This window comes from Odontomachus brunneus, unplaced genomic scaffold (assembly GCF_010583005.1).
Source record: "Odontomachus brunneus isolate Ranch 3 - 2012 unplaced genomic scaffold, Obru_v1 Obru_scaffold_037, whole genome shotgun sequence".
NCBI lineage: Eukaryota > Metazoa > Arthropoda > Insecta > Hymenoptera > Formicidae > Odontomachus > Odontomachus brunneus.
In genome coordinates this window covers 125,714-147,043 of record NW_022639487.1, presented here as the reverse complement: position 1 = coordinate 147,043, position 21,330 = coordinate 125,714, and the positions used below count along the sequence as shown (strand labels likewise).

The 21,330-nt window shown below is 48.9% G+C and overlaps 1 protein-coding gene across 5 annotated transcripts in view; it reads left to right on the top strand.

Moving 5' to 3' along the window:
- Window positions 1-21,330, top strand: part of LOC116843962 (mucin-5AC-like) — a 254,169-nt gene that overhangs the window by 222,429 nt on the left and 10,410 nt on the right. For all 5 annotated transcript variants that reach the window (XM_032814960.1, XM_032814959.1, XM_032814958.1 and 2 more), the window contains one exon: window positions 16,603-20,859. In XM_032814960.1, the coding sequence (XP_032670851.1) occupies window positions 16,621-20,859 (4,239 nt within the window). In that variant the 5' untranslated portion in view covers window positions 16,603-16,620. The remainder of the gene's footprint in view (window positions 1-16,602; window positions 20,860-21,330) is intronic.

Here is a 21,330-nt window from a genome sequence, read left to right as displayed (position 1 = left end):
TCTCTCTCTCTCTCTCTCTCTCTCTCTCTCTCTCTCTCTTTTTCTCTGTCTCTTCTTCCTCTTCCTCCTTCTCCATATCTCTTACTCTTTCTCTCTCCACTCGGCTGATATACGATCGAACCCCACGCTTTTCTCGCGGCAACGAGACAAACGAGCTCAGCGTCGTGGAAGAAAGCCAGGAAGGTATGCAAATCGGAAAAACGGCCGGAAGATGAATTAGCCGGATATCGGAAGGACTAATGGATATTAGAATCCCGCGACCGTAAGATCATCGCGCGCGTCCTTCCTCTTTTCGCGATCGTGCCAACCACGACGTATGATTAATACGCTTAGCAGAGAGAGAATGGGAAAAGAAAGAAGAAACCTATTTACCTTCTCGATGATGGACTCCTCACGATGCGCTTTGTCGATCTCGGCCCATCCATTTCCGGCATACGCACGCACGCACGCACGCACGCACGCACGCACGCATGTACACACATACGGATGCGACGGAAGCGTGCGACGTCAGCGAAAAATCCACGATCGCGCGTGATAAAGTTGCGCGAGCTGTTGGATATTGCCGCATAAAGACGAAGAGAAGCATCTGCTGCTCGATAGAAATTCCACCGTTGCGAACGCGACGGTTCTGATCTTTATGACGTAACGTCACGTTGTTCGTTCGTCCGAGCGCGAGAGATCGTTTCTCTGCGCGAAGGCTCTCGAGTCCATCCATCCGTTCTCTTGACACGACCGATGGATGGATGGATGGATAGACGGATGCATGCACGCGCGCTCGCTATCGACGTTGCGAGGGATTTGCGAAGTACCGTTTAAATAAAGTAGCACTGTCTGCAGGAATTTCACGGCAAGGATCCTCTCTCTTTCTCTCTTCCCTTTCCTCCCTCCCCCTCCCTCTCTCTCTCTCTCTCTCTCTCTCTCTCTCTCTCTCTCTCTCTCTTTGGAGCAGCAACTTCCCTGCAGAAGTCCGCGGCCGTGCGTACATCGAAACAATCTCCTTTCAAATATTTACGTCCGCTCGACAGAACGGATGTTCGACGTGTGCGAGCGCCGTTTGAAGTCGTCGGTTCGAGGCGATCTCTCGCATTCGGCACGCGGAAACTTTCGTCCGCGTTCCCGCTACACGGCACTTGGTTTCGCGCGCGAACCTGCAGATCGCCGCGATGATGACGCGCACTTACGGTGAAAGTCAATTACGCGCTCCAACACATCTCCCAGCCGTTAGACATACGTCGTCCACCGTGCCGGTAATCCGCATTACTATGCATTAACGTGCCCGCCATGGACAATGGGTTCATACGTTAAGATCACACACGGGGAACTCACGCTCGTTTTATGCATTGAACGCTGCAGGCGTTATGCCTACGGAAGCGCTCTCGGCACCCGTGAGAGGATTTATCGGCTACGAAATACGGAGAGTAGACTGCGAGACGCGGAGATCGACGTATATCAACTTTATAGAATATTTACAACGAATGCGTAATACGGCATGCAAATTGGTTTCGCTTGCTAAGTTGATACTCGATTAATCCACAAACGCTAAACTATCTTTTACTGAACGTATAAAATTGTTTACGTGTTGCGAGTAACTAATGAAAAAGTAATTTAATACATGGCGGACATTTTATATTAAAAGAGCGACCAGAGCTTACATTCGATTGAATCGTGTCACCTTCCCGTTGACTGTGGATAACACGCATAAACGAAAAACTCTCCTCATTGACACGAACGAAACGTCAAACTGTCCAAATGTCACAGCTGCTTGAACACACATCGTCGTCGTTTCTTCGAATAATCAACAGTCACGCACATAACTACGTAAAAATAAATATGTCAAATGTACACATATATTCTACTATGTTGACAATTTAAACGTTCGTATTTAAAGACGAAAACAGAATATCCAGAATTAGGTCCATGAATTGACACTTGGCTAAATTTTTCTTTTCGTAAATGCCAAGAATGCTCTCGTTCGAGAAGACGCGTCATTCACAGATCAAGGAGATCGAGGCGAGACCCGCCGGTTTCGATGAGACACACACGCACTTTAATCACTGCCACGATCTCCCTCGCGTAAGCGTAAGCGCGGGATATCGCGGTGCGCACGTGCATCACGCGCCTACCTTTCATTCATACGAGAGCGCGCGAGCGGAAATCTCTGGGCAGGTCTGGGTGGGTGCGCGTAAGCTCTCTCTCTCTCTCTCTCTCTCTCTCTCTCTCTCTCTCTCTCTCTGTTTCTCGCTCGCTCGCTCGCTCTGTGTGTACGCCGGGGTTCGGCCAGGCGCGGAGCAAAACGGCGGAAAGACTCGGCCGCGCGGCGTTAAGTGGGCGAGGCATTGTGCCGAGAGAGCGGCCTTGGATCTAATTATTCCGAGCGGTAGCGGCGCGCGCTGATATCTGCGCCGTTTCCACGCGTTCGCGTGGGAGTAGCCGGCGGGCAGGAAATTAAATGAACGCGCGTTCTCGCGCGCGCACGAGAGAGAGAGAGAGAGAGAGAGAGAGAGAGAGAGAGAGAGAGAGAGAGAGAGAAGGAACGCGGTCGATCGGCCGACGACTCCTGCAAGTGTACACCCGCAAGTGAATCGCTCTTTCGGACAGATGGTGACGCAGTCACCTCCGTTCCTCTTGCAGCGGATTCTCTCCCGCTGTCAGCTGGCCGGAAGAAATATCGTCGTGAAGCTCGCGAGCGCAACGCGAATAGCGCGACTATGTGCCTACGGATTTAACACTTCGTGCTCGATTAGTTCGTACCAAGCGAATCTTCACTGAGAGAGAAGAGTGGTCGATCTAACTAAAATTATAGTTACTTTTTGTCCCAACTATATTTTTTGTAGTAAAATAGTAACATGCATATAAGATTATTGTTACACTGACATTATAGTCAAATTTAATAAAAAGTTGGTTTCCTGTCTCTCTCTTTCTCTCTCTCTCTCTCTTGACTATAATTTATAGTGATTATTTTTCCGCGTGTTTATACACGGAAAAAACAATTCTGTTGGTGTAACCGAATTTTCTCAGGGATCAGACGAAAACTCGGCTGTAGAAACAGAAAAATTCCTTTATGAGACTTCTGTATAATCAATCGTTCTCAATCAGTTCTCGTAATCAATTACGAGACGTAATCATTAGCCTCAACCGAGTTCTAATATCATTGAATGTTCAGACGAATATTTTCGGTTGCGACAGGAATATTAGTTTTCATAACAGAGATATCGCTTCTGATCATCTAATTTTCAGTTGGTTCCTATTTGGTTACACCAATTGAAATTTTTTTGCGTGTAGTTACAAATTCCAAACATTTTTTTTTTTTTGTAGCATTCGAGCTCTGTGTACAGATAAAAATACCAATACTTGGTACGAGTACTTTAAATCTATGCGGCACCGTCGTCTCCGACGACGATCACTGCTAAACTTAAACTAGTCATGATTGGGACGACGAATTGCTTTTTCTAATAACGAGTAGCCGTAAATATTGGAAACGTCGAAGCATGAACGATAATAACGTCGACGAACGGAATCGTGCGCGCGGAATCGATCGCGGCGACGCGGTCGCGCGTGTAATCCGTCGCTCCCGGAGGTTTCAACGTGTGCGATTTTGCGAGGCGTTCTTTATTTCTTCGATACTTAATCGAAATAAATGCCGCCTCTCCTCCGAGCTGATAGCTTCAAGCTTGCCCGTCAGCGTTCTTCGTAAATCGAACTTTTGTTATTGCGGCTTTGCCGAATACAGCCGTTGACCATTATCCTCGGAACTACCTAATATTTGTCCCGCAGCTTCGATCGTAATAACCGTAAATTTGCCCGGCCTTCCTACGGACACGCCGGCATACTCTCTCCCTCTCGCCGTAACGGGACTTCCTCGTGCGCGAAGTTCGCCCAGTCAGCGAACAGTATGTTGACCTGCGAATATTCGAGTGACTGCACTCGGTGTCGACCCGGCGCTTCGATGCAGCATCGCGAGCGTTTCAGCAACCGACCCTCTCATCGGACGCGAAATACCGAACGCGCCGGATATCTCGTCGTCCGCAGACCGTCGCACACCCGCTGTCACGTACACGACGATCGTGCACCGGTCGTTCGGAAATTACAGGTGAACGTTGCGGAGGCGTGACTCGCGCGACGAGTGCGAAATCGATCCTTCCTTCCGCGATTGTCCACCGCGATTTTCCGTGTGATCTCCAGAACGGGAAAAGTGCATCAGAGCCGATCGAACGTCGACCCGAAAGAGTGGCCGATAACCACGCGGTTTATTCCGTTAACGTAGCTAAAGTTGCGCATGCCAGCGTCGAGCGGATTTTCTCGCTTGACTCTTCCCTCGACGTGTTATTCGGAAGCCGAGTTTTGCGTTGCTCCGTTTCGTCTTAATTCCATTTAGCTGTGCTTTCCAACTCTTTAATTCTTTCTCTCTCGCCTTTGTTGTACGCCGCCCGTCTCTCACGAGGGCGAGGTCGAAGCTGCAAGCTATGGCCATGGAAGAGGAACGGGCGAGGGCAGGCACGAAAACTGGCGCAATATGGAAACTAGATTTCGAGACGGCGATATCACGGTCACGTCGCGACGTTTTCTCCGTCCTGAGAGCGCCGTCGCTAAAAGGCTGCGCGCTGTTAAAAATAGTCCAAGTTCGCGTTGATTAAAAAGTATACATCCGTTCGGTTGAGACCCCCTCTAGTCGTTGTGTGTGCACGCGATAAATGCAAAGCGAGCCGTAGGGGTCTCCCGCAATGAAACTACTGATACTTTAGTCGGTGCGGATTTTTGTTACCTGATAACACGTGCTCGTGCACGTAACGATTTCATATCGGTCGGTGATTTTAGTTTATCATGTTAGGTTAGGTTAGGTTTGGTTAGCATATTTGACATTCGTATCTTGACGATATTTCATTATAAATTGCGAAACGAGAAGCGTGAAATAAGCGCGCGCGCAAATACGCAGGCCTCGCGATGCGTTCGCGGAATGATTTCCGCGGCGGAACGAACGTTTAATAATGTCGGAAACCGTTCAATCAGTTCGCTGTATTAACTCGTTAACTGTGACAAATGATTCGTGATTGTTATATTATCGGGGTCACGTGGCGGACGGCGCTTTTCGCCGCGCAAAATACTGCCATTTGTGATCAATGACGTTTGTGCAGGGCCGCCGCGCTCTCGCTGCAGCGAAAGCAGCTTTTTCGCTCGTCGCGCGCGTGCACGCTTCTACGGAAATCCCGGGGTCATTTTATTCCACTTTGGCCGACCGCAATTTTCCGACGAGAGCGAGTAAATAAAAGGAGCAACGACTTGGATCGCGCCGCACCGCCGGTTACCCCCGTCCCCGCTTTCTCCCGTTTTCGGTAAATTAATTCGATGGTGCGCGACGCTCCGAGCCCGGCAATGGCCTCAAATTCTCTCCGGCGCAAAAGCATCTCTACGTTACACCGTTATCGCCGCGAGAAGTAGGTACCTGGAATATTCGTGCATTCGAAATGATCGAGCCAATGCGGGGAGTCCCGAGCAAATTGGCAAAAGGTTGCAGGTTGATCGTCCGTTACGTTTATGTGTCGTTTTGTAAGAGTAACAATACGAAAGAAATGTTTTCTTTAGAGCATAACAGTGTTGGGTATCAACCGACTAAAAGTTGCTTAGTTAGTTTGTTAGTCGACTGAAATGATCGACAAATTGATATATATAATCAAGATTGACCAATCGTCATACACGAATAACTTAATCGATTAACGAAATTAATTATTCATCAAACTTTGATTTGATCGATTATACATTAATTAATTTTATCACTTGATGAAATTATTGTGATTATATCTATGGCGGTTGATTTATTTTGGTTGCTGATTTGTCGAAGAATCTTTAGTCAAAAGAAATTTTTATCGATTACTGTTTAATACTAGAAACTAAATACTCTTTTTGAGTTTCGTCAAAATCGGGAAAAAGATTGCCATAAAAAAGAAGAGAAAAGTAAAATTTGAAGACAAACGAGTAAATTTTCGAAATTTCGTTAATATTTTCTAGTTTTTCTGAAATTGCTAATATTTTCACACGTCTTATCTCGTCGAAAGTCGCACGACATCAATCGCGAGTCGTTGTCTAATTTTTGAGGGCAATGTCGAATACTTGTATCTGAATAACCAAGTTTTGATTAAAACGGTATCGCGTGTACGTGACTCTCTTTTTTCTCTCTCTCTCTTGACGGAAAATTTCAAAATTCTGCGATTTTCCGAGAAGGAAATTCCCGAGGCTTCCGACCTCTCTCGATCCCGTTTCGGTTCTCCGTTCCACCGTCGTAAACGGCGAATCCAATAAATTCCTCGGGATTTCCAGTTCCACCAGAGGCGGCGGATAAGAAAACGCGGCGCGAACATCGGCACGGCGTTCGATCATCCGGCGCTCTCTCAGCCTCCTTTATTCATAACGGTACAGCTTGTTCCGGGCAGTCGCAAGAAACTCGCAGCTGCCGTCGTTCCGCGTCGACGTCGTCGGGCTCTCGCTTCTTCGACCGCTTCTGCATCGGCCAGGAAGGGGCGATCCGTCGCGCGGCGGAGTCCTTGAGAATCTCTCACGCTCGCTGTTCACCCGGATACGTTCTTTCGTCAAAGTCCTGGCCAAGTGGGTCGCGAATCGAGGATTTAATTATAATCTGTTCGCGCGCGACTCGTGACTTTTCGTTCGAACGTTGTCAGCCCGATCGCCCTGGAGATTAATCCGGACCTCTTCGGAGTGGATTAATGACGATCCTCACGATGACTAAATTATCATCGTCCTATCTCTATCCAAATATGAAAGACGGAAATTTGAATCTCGTATTGCGTATTGCGACACATTGCGCGGAAAATACGCGGATGTATAGATGGGCGATGAGAAGAACTTCTTAGTAGACGGTGATATCTGCGTCGAAACTTGTATTTCTGTTCGGGCCAGTGGCCTTTGCAGGAACAGCGGTGAGAATTCGGCAGAATTGGTCTGTGTACACACGTGTCTTTATGGAGGTCGACCTCTCTCGACGTGACGAGTGTACACACGCTCGAGTGGCCGTGTTGTACGGCGATACCGAGAGCGAAACTTTCCCATCTCTCTCTCTCACTCTCTTTCTCTTTCTATCTCTGTTGAATTTTTTTTCCTTCACAAGCTCTTCACAAGCGGAAGAATCAAAAGCCCGTCGCGCGTCTGTCGCTTTTCTCGTCGGCATTTTTAATTCCGCGCCTGACTTTCGGGCACTTTCCTCGGAACATTTTTCGGAGACGAAACGGTGCACATGCGTCTCTCCTCCACAAAACTCTCGAATAGGTTTTTCCCTCCCGCTCTTTGTAACATCATGATGATTGACAGCGCGTCGTTTTCCTCTCTCGAAGTTCTTTTTTCCATTAAATCCAGCGTTACGTATGATCTCGTTTTGTAACTTGTTTTCGTAAGGATGTACATCGTGATTGGAGCAGTACTATTCAAAATAGAGGAGGTACTTGCTTGCGACACCTTCAGTTTTAAGAATTGCATTCGACGAGGGCGACGCTACCTGTTTGAAACGTTTGATAAAGTATTTTAAGTTGTTATATTATTCAATTATGTGATTTCACGATTGTATCACGTCGTAAAAGCAAAAGTTTCTCTTCAAATAATAGTTGAGATCTATTATTTGAATTTCACGATAGCACACGATAACAAACGATAAACGTATTGTTTGTATTATAATATCGATTAAATTAAGATATTGCAATGTTTAGAATTGCTCGTCTTCAAAGGCCCATAAATTTCACAGCATTCTGGCAAGGCGACTCTCGCGAATTATAACGGCGACGTTAATGACGAAACTTTATATAGACGTATGTCATATTTCTCCGATAAATTTGTGCGATATGGAGAGCTGTAGAAATGCCGTTTTATGACGTTTGAAGTAGCGATATTTCGACTGAGCGACCGTGCCATGCCGCGCTGCGCCGCGCAAAACGAACATTATCACCGCCGTTGTAAACCGCGACTAACCGAGAGACCGCGCGAATTCACTGGCGAAAAGAGAGTGTCGAAATATCTCGAAAAATATTTCGGTTGAACGTGCAACACGTGCGACCTCGCACGCGCGCTCCAACTTCCGGAATGTCCTTGCGCTACTTGGAGCCCTGACAAAGCCCCCGTTGGCACCCGATCGCGTTTTATCAACCCTCGCGTCAGCCTCCGGGGCATTACATTTCAACTTTTGTGTCACGCACATGCCTTGCGACGTATATTTCCTAAAAACACATAAGGATATGTCGGACTCTAAGTAAAAAGTTACATAGATTTTTCAACATATCGAAGTTCAATACATTATACGAAATTATATGAAATATACAGAGATATATAATTATACAAGATGTCTGGACAAGATTTATGAGACACCCGTTACATGATTGTGCGCGATAATGCACCGATCTTCTTTAATCAATAATTCAAAATTTTTGTAGTTGTGAAATGGTGGAGGAATTTTATGTTCAGTTTGATGAGTTTTAACCGCACACAACAGGAGTGTTACGAAAATTGTCTCAGAGACCTTGTACAAATTAGAAATTATATACGGAACATTTGGTAATATTCAAGGTTTATTTAACATGTTAACATCTCCGACACTTCAAAGGAAAATATTGCTTTTAATATACACGTCTACAGAGAGGTTCGTTATTGCTGTCGATGGAAATCGATGGTATCTTCGTTGACAAGAAATACGCTTGGTCGGTTCGAGATGCGCGAAAGTTTATGCTTTGGTTACTCGCGTTAACGTGTGCGCGTCGCGCGAGTTTACACCTCGTTGAGTCACCGACCCTTGGAGGATCGCTGTGTGCAATTATTTCGTCGTAGGCTCCCGAAACACGCCGCTTCTCCCTCGTTCGTGCGAACGAATTCGTGGGCACGTTCGCGCGATTGGCAAGGGACAAGATGCTCGTTAGGCAAACTGCACCGGACTTCACCGGTTGGATCGCGAAGCCACCAACTGTACCGCATGAAATGCTAACACGCGGACATAACGAGTTGCTAACTGCAGAGATTTATGGAGGGGCGTGCTATTATTGTGGCAGTATTTTACGGCCTGTCGCTTGAAGCTGAAGCACGTGTTGATGCGAATACCGGAAGAAAGATACGTCGTAGCGTTGCGTCCCGAATCTTATTCGCGGAGATTTCGCAAATAGATAAACGAAGTTCGTTCGAAACGTTGCGTTAAATTCGCAATTACAAGTTTGCATCTTGTAATTTCCCGCGACACGAATTTGCGGGATTAATTAGAAATCTCCGTGAAGTATATAATCTATCCTATTGCGCAATGAAGTTCTTAATAATATGAACAAGATAATTCTTGCATTAACACGCGCGAATCCACGTGCCTTGCTCGGAGCGACGAGTAGGTTGTAAAAATATTTTTCACGCGTTTCCTCTTCGCAGCAACAGCTGCGCGTAACTTCAGCGCGAAGTTCGCACTTCGGCTCTCCCTTCTTCGCGAGAGAGGGACGACGTCACTTCGGCGAGGAAAGTTCGCAGACACGTCCGCGCCGTTGGTAGGGGTTCAAACCTCGTTAGACAAACAATCCTAAGCTCTTTCGTGGGGAACACACGCACCGCATATTTATCCTCGTGAATAAACCGGCGGTGGGCTGAAGATTTTCGAATTGTCGAAGTCAACGTCGCGTCGCTTCACCTCACCTCACCTCACCTCACCTCACCTCACCTCACCTCACCTCACTTCACCTAATTTCATTTTACCTTATCTAACCTCACCTCATACTTTGTCTCATCTCACTATATCTCACTTTACCTCACCTTACCTCATTTCGCTCACCTCAACCAGTTCGACAAAAATTCTGTAAAGTAATTCTCGCCGAATCATCGCCGATCCTCTTAAAGCTCCGCTCCGAATCCCCGCGGAATTCCGACTTATAATGCAATTCTGTGCGATCTAAGTTTCGCGTGGGAAAGAGGGAAGGGATGGAGGGAGGGAGGAGGAGAGAGAGAGAGAATGAGAGAGAATCTAGTTGCTCTTGCAATGTTGAGAGGGCTGTGCTTTCCGCGAGAGTTATATTCCCGGATATTGCGTTTCTCTCTTGTCAATCATGTCCTCGTGATTTCTTCGAACAGCGCGGCACGGGAGATTCGATATGGCGTATCAAAGAACGAAAGAGAAGATATAAAAGAGAGATAAGCCTCGGATAGCGACAAAGGGGAGTGGATGAGAAGATGGAAAAGGAGGAAGAAGAGAAGGACGCGTAGAACAGATTCGTTTAGCGATAATTTCCTGAAGACGGGATCGGCTTCTGTGCTTTTTTCTTCACTCTTTATCGCCATTATCACTGCGAGATTCCACGGGCGACGGGGAATAATAATGCCTTCTACCCAGCCTTTCTTATGACGCCTGCGGCTCCTCGCTGAATTACGCGAGTTATGTTTCGTGGCTCCCCTTTGGCTTCCCTGACCTCGTTACGTTCTACTGCTCAGAACACCCGGCCGAAAGACGACGCGTCTATGCCTCGGCACATAATCGTTCTTCGGAGATGTTACGTTAGTCATCTCGTTACGAGTGACGCAATCCTGAAAGGTCACGAGTCGTCGATAGCAATTCGCGAATTGTGTGGAAGTGTCTTTGGTACTGAATTATATAGGTTCAAAATTTGTTTGAGTAAATCGGTAATATATATGTATATAAAACGATACAAATAATCAGTTTACCATCATTGAGGATTAAAATTCTCATTCGATGATTTCATCGCGTCGAGTAAAGAAATATGTTAGCAGTTAGATAGCGATGACATTATTTATCGGCGCGTCCACGTCGTAAGAAGAACGTCGGGGATCGTTCGGTGAGTAAGGTCGAGCAATTTTCGACGTAAAGTCAGCTCGTTATCCCATTAGCGGAACCGGGAAATAAGGAGATCAAGCTCCCGATGCTGATAGTGAGGCAAGAATGAGACATAAAGCACGATTCGGACCTCGAGGGGAACGTTTTAAATCGGCTTAACGGGTCAATGAAGTCGGAAGGCACGGTCTAAGGAAACGGGGTCAAGGGATGAATCGGGAAGAAGAGGGCCGAGTCGAGAGAAAGCATTTGTTCGAGGTATTTAATGCTGAAATAAATCTCCGTTTTCTCTCGCTCTCCCTTCTTCTCTCAGCCTTTCTCTTCCGCTTCTTGTAAGGAGAGAAAGAAGGCCGAGATCCAGGAAGGAATGGCTAACTACGCCGGGCGTCATAATTCCGCTTGAGATGGCGAAAGTTGACGTATCCTGGAATTTCGCTGACCGTTCCTCCGGTTTCACCAGAGACATCGTCTCGTAAACGGAATCGGAAATTATCGCGATAAGGACGACTGTGTTGCATCGGGGTCGTAAACACGGCTGGACTAGGCTAGATCACGACCGTAAAACTCTTATCGATCATATGCGTCGATTCAGCACGATGACTATGACGCAGTACACACGTTTCACTGAATGTTACTAAACGTTCGTGTGATCCGGTTTATTACTGTCACATAACACACGCAACGAGGCGGCAGTAAACAAGAATTATAATCGAAGAGCATTACACTCGTACAATTGATACATTCACTCACTATCAGCAATCGGTAACGTACAAAGAACACATACAGAAACTTGAAAATATCAGCAGATTATATTTGACGGATTCATTCTCAAATTAGGTCGACCTGACAGAATAAATAATAGGCCATATCGTGCACACATAAGAAAAAGAAAAAATGCTGCCGTATATATTTCGTATATATTTCGATATCTCGACTGTCCTCGTCACTTCTGACGTTGCGATTCGAAGCGGTTAAATGAAATTCGACACTCGGTCGGAACTAGTGAGGCGACTTGGTCGGATTGCGACCCTAATCGCGTCGATTGAGACGAGTTCGCGACGTCGTGAACGATTTCGTTAGTCTTACTAGTGGCTAAGCGTGGCAGGAACGCGTTTGCGGCGTCGTGGCTGCCGTTTAAGCCGCGGCTTAACTCGGCTTAAGGCATTACTCTCACCGTCTCTTTCTCTTCCTCTCTCTTCTCGCCACGGTTTCGCCTCTCTTCACCGTACTTCCGCCTCGCTCCGTTGCTCGGTCCGCGCGGCTTTTAATCGAGCGCCAGCGGATTATCTCGACGTCGAATCTACGGTCAGCCTGCAAACCACCGGCGAACTCTGGACCCTTGTGTGCTATTCTATCCGCGCGCGGCTCAGGTGCTCCATTTTCGAGTTCGCAGTCTGCGCGAGCGTGTCTCCGCTTTCTCGCTTTGACGTTGAGGATCAATCAAATATGCCATAAATTGTTGCGATATTTTCGCAGCTGTGATCGTTGTGAAATTATCGAGGAATAACGGCTCGTTTATTGAGCGAGTACCAATCTTTTTATCCTTCTTACCTCTTTCTCTCTCTCTCTTTCTCTCCAAATTTTTTAGAGAAACCTCACTCCAAATGAGTGAAAAATATTTTCACTCGAAGCGACAATGAGAATACTGCCACTCGAAATCGCAGAAAAGTGAATGTTTCACTCAAACTCTCAGAATGGATTTTGACTGTATGTCTGAGCAAATGTTTCAATCAATTAGAGTATGTTCCTATAACGGCGAAGTACATCAAATTTGCTCTTCAATTCCGGATGAAAATATTCGACGACTCAGAGTGGAGAATTAATTTTGTATAAACGAAAAATCAGTATGACTCAGTGGTAATTCTTCGTGTCACTTTTCGAGTAAAATTTTATTCTAAGAAATTTAGAAAGGGAGAGTACGCGATTTTCATTATTTTACATAGATATCAGGAATAATCTCAGCTTGGTAATATCACGCTATTATGCTGTATCAGATGCTATACTCCGGACATCGCGATGCAGTATGTCCGAGCCGTCGTCGAGAAGTGGGCCAGCCGTGAATGACATTCTCCGTAAGAGCGTTTCGGGTGGAGGTCTCGCGGACGCGTCCGCACCGGTGATCGATCGCTCGGCGGTGTGTAGCCGCGGTATTTACGGAGCTTGCTCGGCCACCACATAATTTCGCCACTCCCGGTGACTAGAGAGACCGGTCGCCATTTGTCGCGGATCTTATCGGCTGGCGGTCTCTTCGTTTTAAAGCAACTCGAGCGTGAACGCGCCCTCGGAGTCGCCACCCCCGCGACGCAATCCTCCGCACCCTCTTCTGTCCACCGACCAAACGCACGCCGGGACCACTGCTTTAGCTGGGGATATTTATTGCCTCACGGTGTGTAGCCTTATCGAGTGGCCCCGCCATGCTTGAAATCGTGAGAATTCCAGCTAAACCGTCCCGCCGTCGCCTACATGCGCGCACATTGCCCCCTCGTCCTACCCCCTTTCGCACGTACGACACCAGTGGGATCGTGTACGCGTGTGCCCAGTAACGGGACAGAATGTAATGGAGAGAACGGGACGGGACGAACGGGATGGAAGCGACGGGACGGAAGGGGATGGGGATGGGGAGGAAGAGAAAGAGAGAGAGAGAGAGAGAGAGAGAGGGAGGGAGGACGAGAGGGGCCTTTGACTGGCGCACGAAGGGGACCAAACCAGCCCCTCAGGTTGCTCGGCAAGGGTGCGCGATATTGATTCCCACCTACCTACCTACTCTCTCTCCCTCCCCCCCTCTCTCTGTGTGTATGTGTGTGTCTACTACCACTACCGCTGCTTCCATCGCGCGAAAGCTCGGTGTCACGTTCACGACTAGCAATGGGCATAAGTCTTGTGCTGACTGCATCGAGGAAATCCCCCGCTGCTTCTCTCAGACATGGTCGCTCGTGTTTGAAGCGTCCCGATGAGACGATTAATTCGTATTTAAGTGCAAGATCGCGAGATCACGGCGTCGATTGTCCCGGGATCAAGGGAATCTCTTTTGAAGAGAAAATCCTGCGCGCGATATCGTTCTCGAGTATGTAAGCTCGCCACGGGAACTGCGAGCGATCCTGTTAATGCTTATTCTTGAAAGGAGACACGTGTCATACGCTCGATCGGGAGTTTTATTAACGTGACCTTTGGATATCTCGGTCGTGAACTTTGAATTACACGTGTAGTTTGAAACAACAGCGTCTTTATTCGCAAAAAAATAGGAAAACATAATGAAACTGTAATCGCGAATCAGTGACCGTCAAAGAACTACGTTTAATTTCTCTGCTTTTATAAGATTTGGGTCAGCGCGACCTGATAAGATAAGACTTCCACGGCTTTCTTAATAGTCACCGTTTAGCCGATAACAAACTCTCTCGGATATGAATAGAAGTCTCTCCGCGAGATTATAATTTTGTGCGTGCATGCGTACGTGCATGTATGCGTGTACATAGTCTCAAGTGTCACGGTTAAGCGATACTCGAACGGAACCCGATATCATATCGATATTTGTGATTATCCATGCCGCGGGAACGATCAAATCGCGTCTCGCTCCATCACTGATGATTCCGGACGCGGTGTGAGATAGCCAGGCCGTCGCTACGGCTTCCCGTGTTATACGTTTACAGCTTTCCAATATCTAACTTCTGCGCCCTTTTTCCACATCCCAATGAGCCATGACGCGCGTACACCAACAGAACCAACAGTTTCTCTCTCACATTCATATACACACACATTCTCTCTCTCTCTCTCTCTCTCTCTCTCTCTCTCTCTCTCTACCCAGCGATCGATAACGATCTACATTGCAGACGGGCGGTCGCCCCGAGTGGAGGACGACGGGGTCTTCGACGCCTCACCGATCGCTGAAGAGGCTATTTGCCTCGCGGTGGTGGTGGTAATAGCGACGCGCAGTTCCGCGGCTCTATTATGATAACCGAAAGTCCCGTCGGAACTACTAAATGCGATATAGATGCCTTCCGCCGGGAGGAAAGTCGACGAGGCCTTAGACAAAAAGCGGTTCTCCCTCACGGCGAAAACCGGAATGCGCTATTTGCGCGCACGTTAACGGAGATCTTTAGTGATGCGTTATGCTCTGAAACGCGGCGAACGTTCAGGTTTGACTTGCGATCGCTACCATGCTCGGCACGAAATAGCCACCAGAACCATTTTCATGCGAGATTTATATTATTACATTTTTTACATTAACGCGACGTGGCTAGCGTCTGCATTCGCCGCATTCGAAACGCGATATCGCGAAACTATTTCGGGAGCGCGTTTATTGGAACTTTTCGATGCAGTTCGATTCACGTCAACGATTGGTACGAGTATATCTATCTGCTGGACGAACGGTTTATTAACATTTCGTCGTGTTCACCCCGAAATAACACAGACGCGTTTAATTATATATCACTGTCGCGTTCTGGCTTGCTTAGAATCTGTCAGGGCTTCATTTTATACATGTATCTTGTTTATTTGTATTTTTCACTCAGGAATTTCTTTTTATTTTAAAGCTTTATTGTGTGCGACGAAACTCGAATTTCCACTCTTTTCTTTGTCCGTTCTACCTCTCTTGTTTATGTTTCCAAGGATCGTACGCGATACAATTTCAGAACTCTTCCTGATATACAACGGTAGGATATCTCAATTCTTTATTTGGTAGTATCTGTTTGGTTTTATCTCATTTTTCGCAGCAAAGTCAATATATATATATATATATATATATTTTTTTTCACTTAGTAATTATTTGAATGTTGGACCAGGTTTAAAATCAACTTTCAGCAGTCGTTTCGCCCTTCTAGTACTATAATTACTATGTATAATATAATGTCTTTTGTATTAATTTGTATTAGCGCTCAACAAAGTAATAACAATAACAATAATAATAATAATTTCGAGTCGACACGAACACGGTGGTACATTAGTTTTGTATCTCATGTATGTGATGAACAATTCAATTATAGTGGCTGTTGTGCCTACTCTATCAATCCTTCGGAACATTTTGAGACGCGGAGAATATATTCGCGATTGTCGTTGGACAGACCAGTCCTTTTCACCGCCTTTTGGCCTCCTCGGCAGGTTACGGTGATGATCTTATCTTTCACGAGACCATGAGATTAATAATACAAGATCGGGCTGGCCGGTCGAGATCGGAGAATGAAGAAGATGGTGAAGGAGAGAAAGAAAGACAAAGAGAGAGAGAATGTCCGCTTCTCGCAACAGACAAATACAAGACAATGAAGATTAATGCTTCGGCCTCGTTCTCTTCCCCTGGTCGGTCTCCGGGTCGACGGCATCGTGTGAACGTTTCGGTAATCCGTAGGGAGAGGTGTCCCCTCGGACACGACTTTGAGACTGCGCGCTCTCGCAACCCTGACCTCAAATCTAACCATGGCCGGCGGCGAATCTTTGCGGTAGATAGATTCAACGCGAACATAATCTCATGTTCATCGCCGAGTTTAGCGATAATTCACGATAGTGAGAAACACTGATGTTTGATTGTTGGTTAATTGTTTTAGATCGATTCAATTTTAAGGTCTAATCGATGCGTGATTCATCAACGCGGCAATCAGACAGACGTTGATAATCGCGAGTTATTTCGCACTAAGAGACAGATATTTGCCTCTCGCGTGTTTATTATGCGAACCGCGACGATCGTTATACACCCATTCCTCTTGGGTGCTCGGCTAACGCGTGCATGCATTGTAGATCTAACCCAATCGCGTTGCGCGTGACGACGTTAACTTGATCGGATCTTCAAACCCGTTATTCCCGTGTCGTTGCAGAATAGCAGTCGGCGTGACATGGATGTGAGCTTCACGAACGTGTTAGAGGGGGCTCGCCAGTACTTCCAGGGATTGCCCGTACCGAGTACAGGTGGTGCAGCCGCGTCGGTGGACCACAGTCTCGCGACTTCCTCCACGAATTCGGCCTCGTCCACGTCGGCGACGACGCACGATCATGGCGTTTCGTCGCAACCGGTGGCGGCACAAGCGACTCAGTCGATTTCGACTTCCGCCAACGGTAACGGCGGTAGCAGCAACAACAATAGCAATAATATCCAAGAGGCGAGTCGTTACTCCACCGACGTTAGACCGTCGTCGGTGGAGAACGCCGCTACGAGTTCAGGTAGTTTCTGGAATCCGCACGTGGAACCTTACCCGCCGCAGCCGACCAAGGTCGAGGTACCGGATACGAGGCCAGGTGACGAAGGCACCGCCATGGAGCCCAGTTCATCTTCCACCGTCATTTTAACCGAGATGCAACCTTCTAATCATCAGTCCTCTTTATCCTCTTCCTCCTCCTCCTCCTCCTCTTCCTCCTCTACCACCGTTGTCGCCGCCGCCGCCGCCGCCGCCGCCGCAGCATCGTCGACGAACTACTCACAGAGACCGCCGACGTCGTCCACTTCCTCCTCCGGCGATCACCATCATCACCATCAATCGCATCCCCCGACGTCGAACTCGACGTCGCAGCTGCAACACATGCAGCCACCCCAACAGCCACATTCCCCCGGTCCTGTTTACCAGCAGCTCAACAGCGTCAGCAGGACGTCCTTCACCGCGGCGGAGATGCTCGCGTCGTCGCACACTTCGACCTACCAGACCGCCAACGACCGGCAGTCGCAGCCGATCGTTGCGCAAAGGACTCAGTACTATCCACGTTACCATCACCCGGACATCACCAAGAGCGCACCGGTACCGTTCTCGCAAAGTTCCATCTACCAGTCCGCCAACGTGGCACCAGCATCCACGAACGCGGTTCAGCAACCGAGCACGAGACCGACACCGGTGGAACAGAACAACGTGTCCGGTGTCGCGCAGTCGCATTGTACGTCAGAACAGCCACGATTGGCCGGTACTTATGGCAATGTGCCGCCGTCTCAGAGTCCTCTCGGTGGCTCCACAGTGTACGGGTCCGATTCCTCCTCCTCTCAGAGTTACCGCATGGGTCAGTCGATTCGCTTAGCGGCTTCCGCAAGCATCACCGACAGATCGCATCACTCGGACGGGCACTCTTCCATCACCGCTGCTGCCGCCTCCTCCTCTTCTTCCTCCTCCTCTTCCTCTTCCTCTTCGTACACCTCGTCGCCGGTATGTTCCTCAACCAATCCGTCGGCCAGCTCGCGTCAGCTCGGTGGCAGCTCCTCCGGTCACATTCCTTCGTCGCAGTCGCAGAATCTTCCGGGGCACATTCCTTCGCCGCATCTGCCGTCCGCTTCGGCGCATCATCATACTCAGCAACAGCAGCATCAGCATCAACCGTCGCATCTGCAGCAGCAACAACAGCAGCAGCAGCAGCAGCATCAGCATCAGCATCATCCTAGTCGTATAAATCCGTCGCCGCACTCGCTGAACCCCTCATATGGAGGTCGCTCGTTGCCACCCCCGCACGGCGCTTCACCGTCGTCTTCAATCACAACGGCGAATCACTCACAGCAGATGCCGCCGCCGCCGACGACGAATCTAAGCGGGTATCATGCAGGCGTGACGACGCCGTCGCCGCACGAATCGACGCACCACGCCACCCCGTCGCCACATCACGCCACGCCGTCGCCGCATCACGCGACTCCGTCGCCGCATCGGCAGTCACCCCACGTGTCGAACCTGCACAATACTCACGCGTCTCCGCATCACACACCGTCGCCGCACAGCGGCTTCCAGCCGCACTCGCCGACTTATCCGCCGCCACCACAGCCTCCGTCAGCGTCCAACCGGTCAACGTCGCACCCGTACAATCTGCCGGTCACCTCGCAGCACTATCAAACGCCAGCGGCTTACGCGAACAACCCTTATGCGCCGCCGCCGTCTTCGTCTTCGTACCATTCCTTCCAGAAGACCCCGTCGCAGTCTCAGGGGAGCTACTACTCGCAGCCCAGTCGATCTCATAGTCAGTCGTACAATATGCAACAAATGTTAGCGCCACCGCCGCAGACGGTGTTCTCCGGCACACCCGGCAACAACAGTTTGGGCTACCAGCCGAGCAAGCATGTAACAATGTACAACGGCGCGGACGCGAAGAGAAACGCGATGGTGGACGTCGCGGCGGCTCCCTACGGAGCGAGCCATCGGTCGCCTGTGTCCGTGCAGAGGAGCAGCAACACGCACAACCTGCCGCCCATAGCCGCTCTTTCGTCCTACCATTCCAATAGGAGCCGCGAGCCGGTGGGTGCGAAATCAGCGCAGTCGGTGCAACGACAACGGACGCATTCGACGAGTGCGACCAATGCGAAGATACCCGGTGCGATGCCACCGACCTCGTCGATCGCGATGCATCCGCAGAGGATCGTCGAGTACCCGGTCACACCGGCGGTGATGAATCACGCGATACCGGTGAATGGCAGGACCACCACCGTGACGAATCTGTCGTACACCACCCGGTACAGCGGTCAACAGAACTATCCGTCGTACGCCACGACGATGGCGCCCAGTCATCAGGGCAGCAACTCGACGAGTAGCACCACGGTCACCTCCATCGGCGGCGGTACCGTGAGATCTTCCGTTCCAACAGCTGCAATTCACGCGTATCAGTCTTCCGACGAGACGGATCGGGCGGCGGGATCGTCGTATCATCATCATCAGGCGTCGATGCGAACGACCGAGAGTTACGCCTACAAGGAGTATCCTTATCAGAGCACAGCGTCGTCCAGCGGGCAGTCCGGTTCAACTGGCGCCATAGCCAGCTCTCCGTCGCCCAGCAACGCGGTTCGGAAGCGAGAGTCCCCCTTGGACCTGTCCGTGAAGACGGTCAAGACATCTGCCGATTCCACAGCACAGGATGATCTCGAAGCCACCAGCACGGACAAACATGTTAGTAGCTCGAACCTGAGCACCTCCAGGAGCAATGTGAGCAGGTCGATGCCGCCCCCACCGGTGCAAGCGGTGCCGTCGCAGCCGTTGTACCCGTCGTCGTATGATCCGCGACCGTCGAGCAACAGCAGCAGCGGTAACATCAGGAATTCGATGTCGTGCGTGCGCACGTCCACACCTCAGGCGGTGTGCGCGCCGAAGGTCGATTTCTTGCCGAACTTTAACTCGTCGCCGTTGCGCCACCAGGTCGCTCAATCCCACGAGAACGCCCTTCGAAGGAGCACCGCGCAACAGCAACTATACGTTCCACCCTCCCAGCCTCTCCCGTCGCATCACGCAAACAACACCGCCCCACTGCCTCACATGTCCACCTTTAAGAAGCGTCCACTGCCCACGACGCAGCTGTACGATAGCTTGTCGATACCGCCACCGCCACCGTCGTCATCGTCATCGTCGTCTTCGTCGTATCTCCAACCAAACGACTCTATGCCTTCGAGATTGCCCAAGTATCCGCCGATGGTAGATCCGTCGCGCGTCGGTTCGGCTGCTTTGCCCACGCAGGACTACTCGCACGATCCGACCAAATATTACCTGGACAACAAGAGCAAGTTTAGCCAGCAGTACTTTTCGCGTGAGCGAGTCCCTTTCAAGAGACTCGGTGAGACATTGCACAGTGGACCAAGCAAGCAGCCCAGACTCGCTTGGTCGGTAGCCGCGGACAAGTCGACCGAGCAGAAGCTATCGACTGTGAACGCGTTGAACGAACAGAAACGGCAGGAGATGAACCTGCCGGTTCATCTGCCGAACGGGGCGCTGATGACACCCACCGCCTACGAACAGAGACCTGACAGCGGCTACTCCACGCCGGAATCGTCGAGGTATCAGCAAGCATACTGTGATAAGAGGAACTATTCGGACTCTAAGGTCATACGAAGCTCACCTACGTACAGTCACCCGGTGATCTCGAAACCCTCCAACGTCCACTCCATGCCGCAACATCTGAGCACTGCTCAGCCGACGTATTCGAGCTACCGTCAGGCTCAGAAGACGACGTGTCCACCGATAGGAACGTCTGGTGGCCAACCGATGGATCAACCTAGCAACACCGGCGCCGACAAGAGGGTGTTGAACTTGCTCAGGAACAGTCTGGAGAACAAGCAGCAGAGGGAGGAGCAGTTGAACAGCCAACAGCCTATCCTGGTCAACCATAGTCAACAGAGCTTTCAGAATAAAGTAAGATAACAATTCTATCTACAACAAAATTGTGCTATATTATCTGCGGCTCAAGAAGATCGCGATAAATTTAGCGTTGCGATAAAAGGACGCCTTCTTTCAAGAGTATTTTCAGCGCCACAACAGTGGAAAATAGAAACTCGCCCGGTCTTGAATTGTTAACAAAAAAAGTACAGCGACAAAAATCGAAATATTTAGCTTAAATTAATTATCGCGCCAAATATTTAGTTGAATATATATTAAACATTGTTGATTCGACATTGTAATTAATTTAACTCGTTATTGCAACAAAAATTGAAAATATCTCACTGATATTTCGATATTTGTTAATTTTCGGAGAAGTGAGCTTATCTTTAATTTCATAATTTTAGCTCACTTCCATTTAATTTATTATATTTTAAATTGAACTTGTTTTAATTTAGCACAGTTTCCTACCGCGTCGAATTTTACGAGTTTATTATATAACGTAGT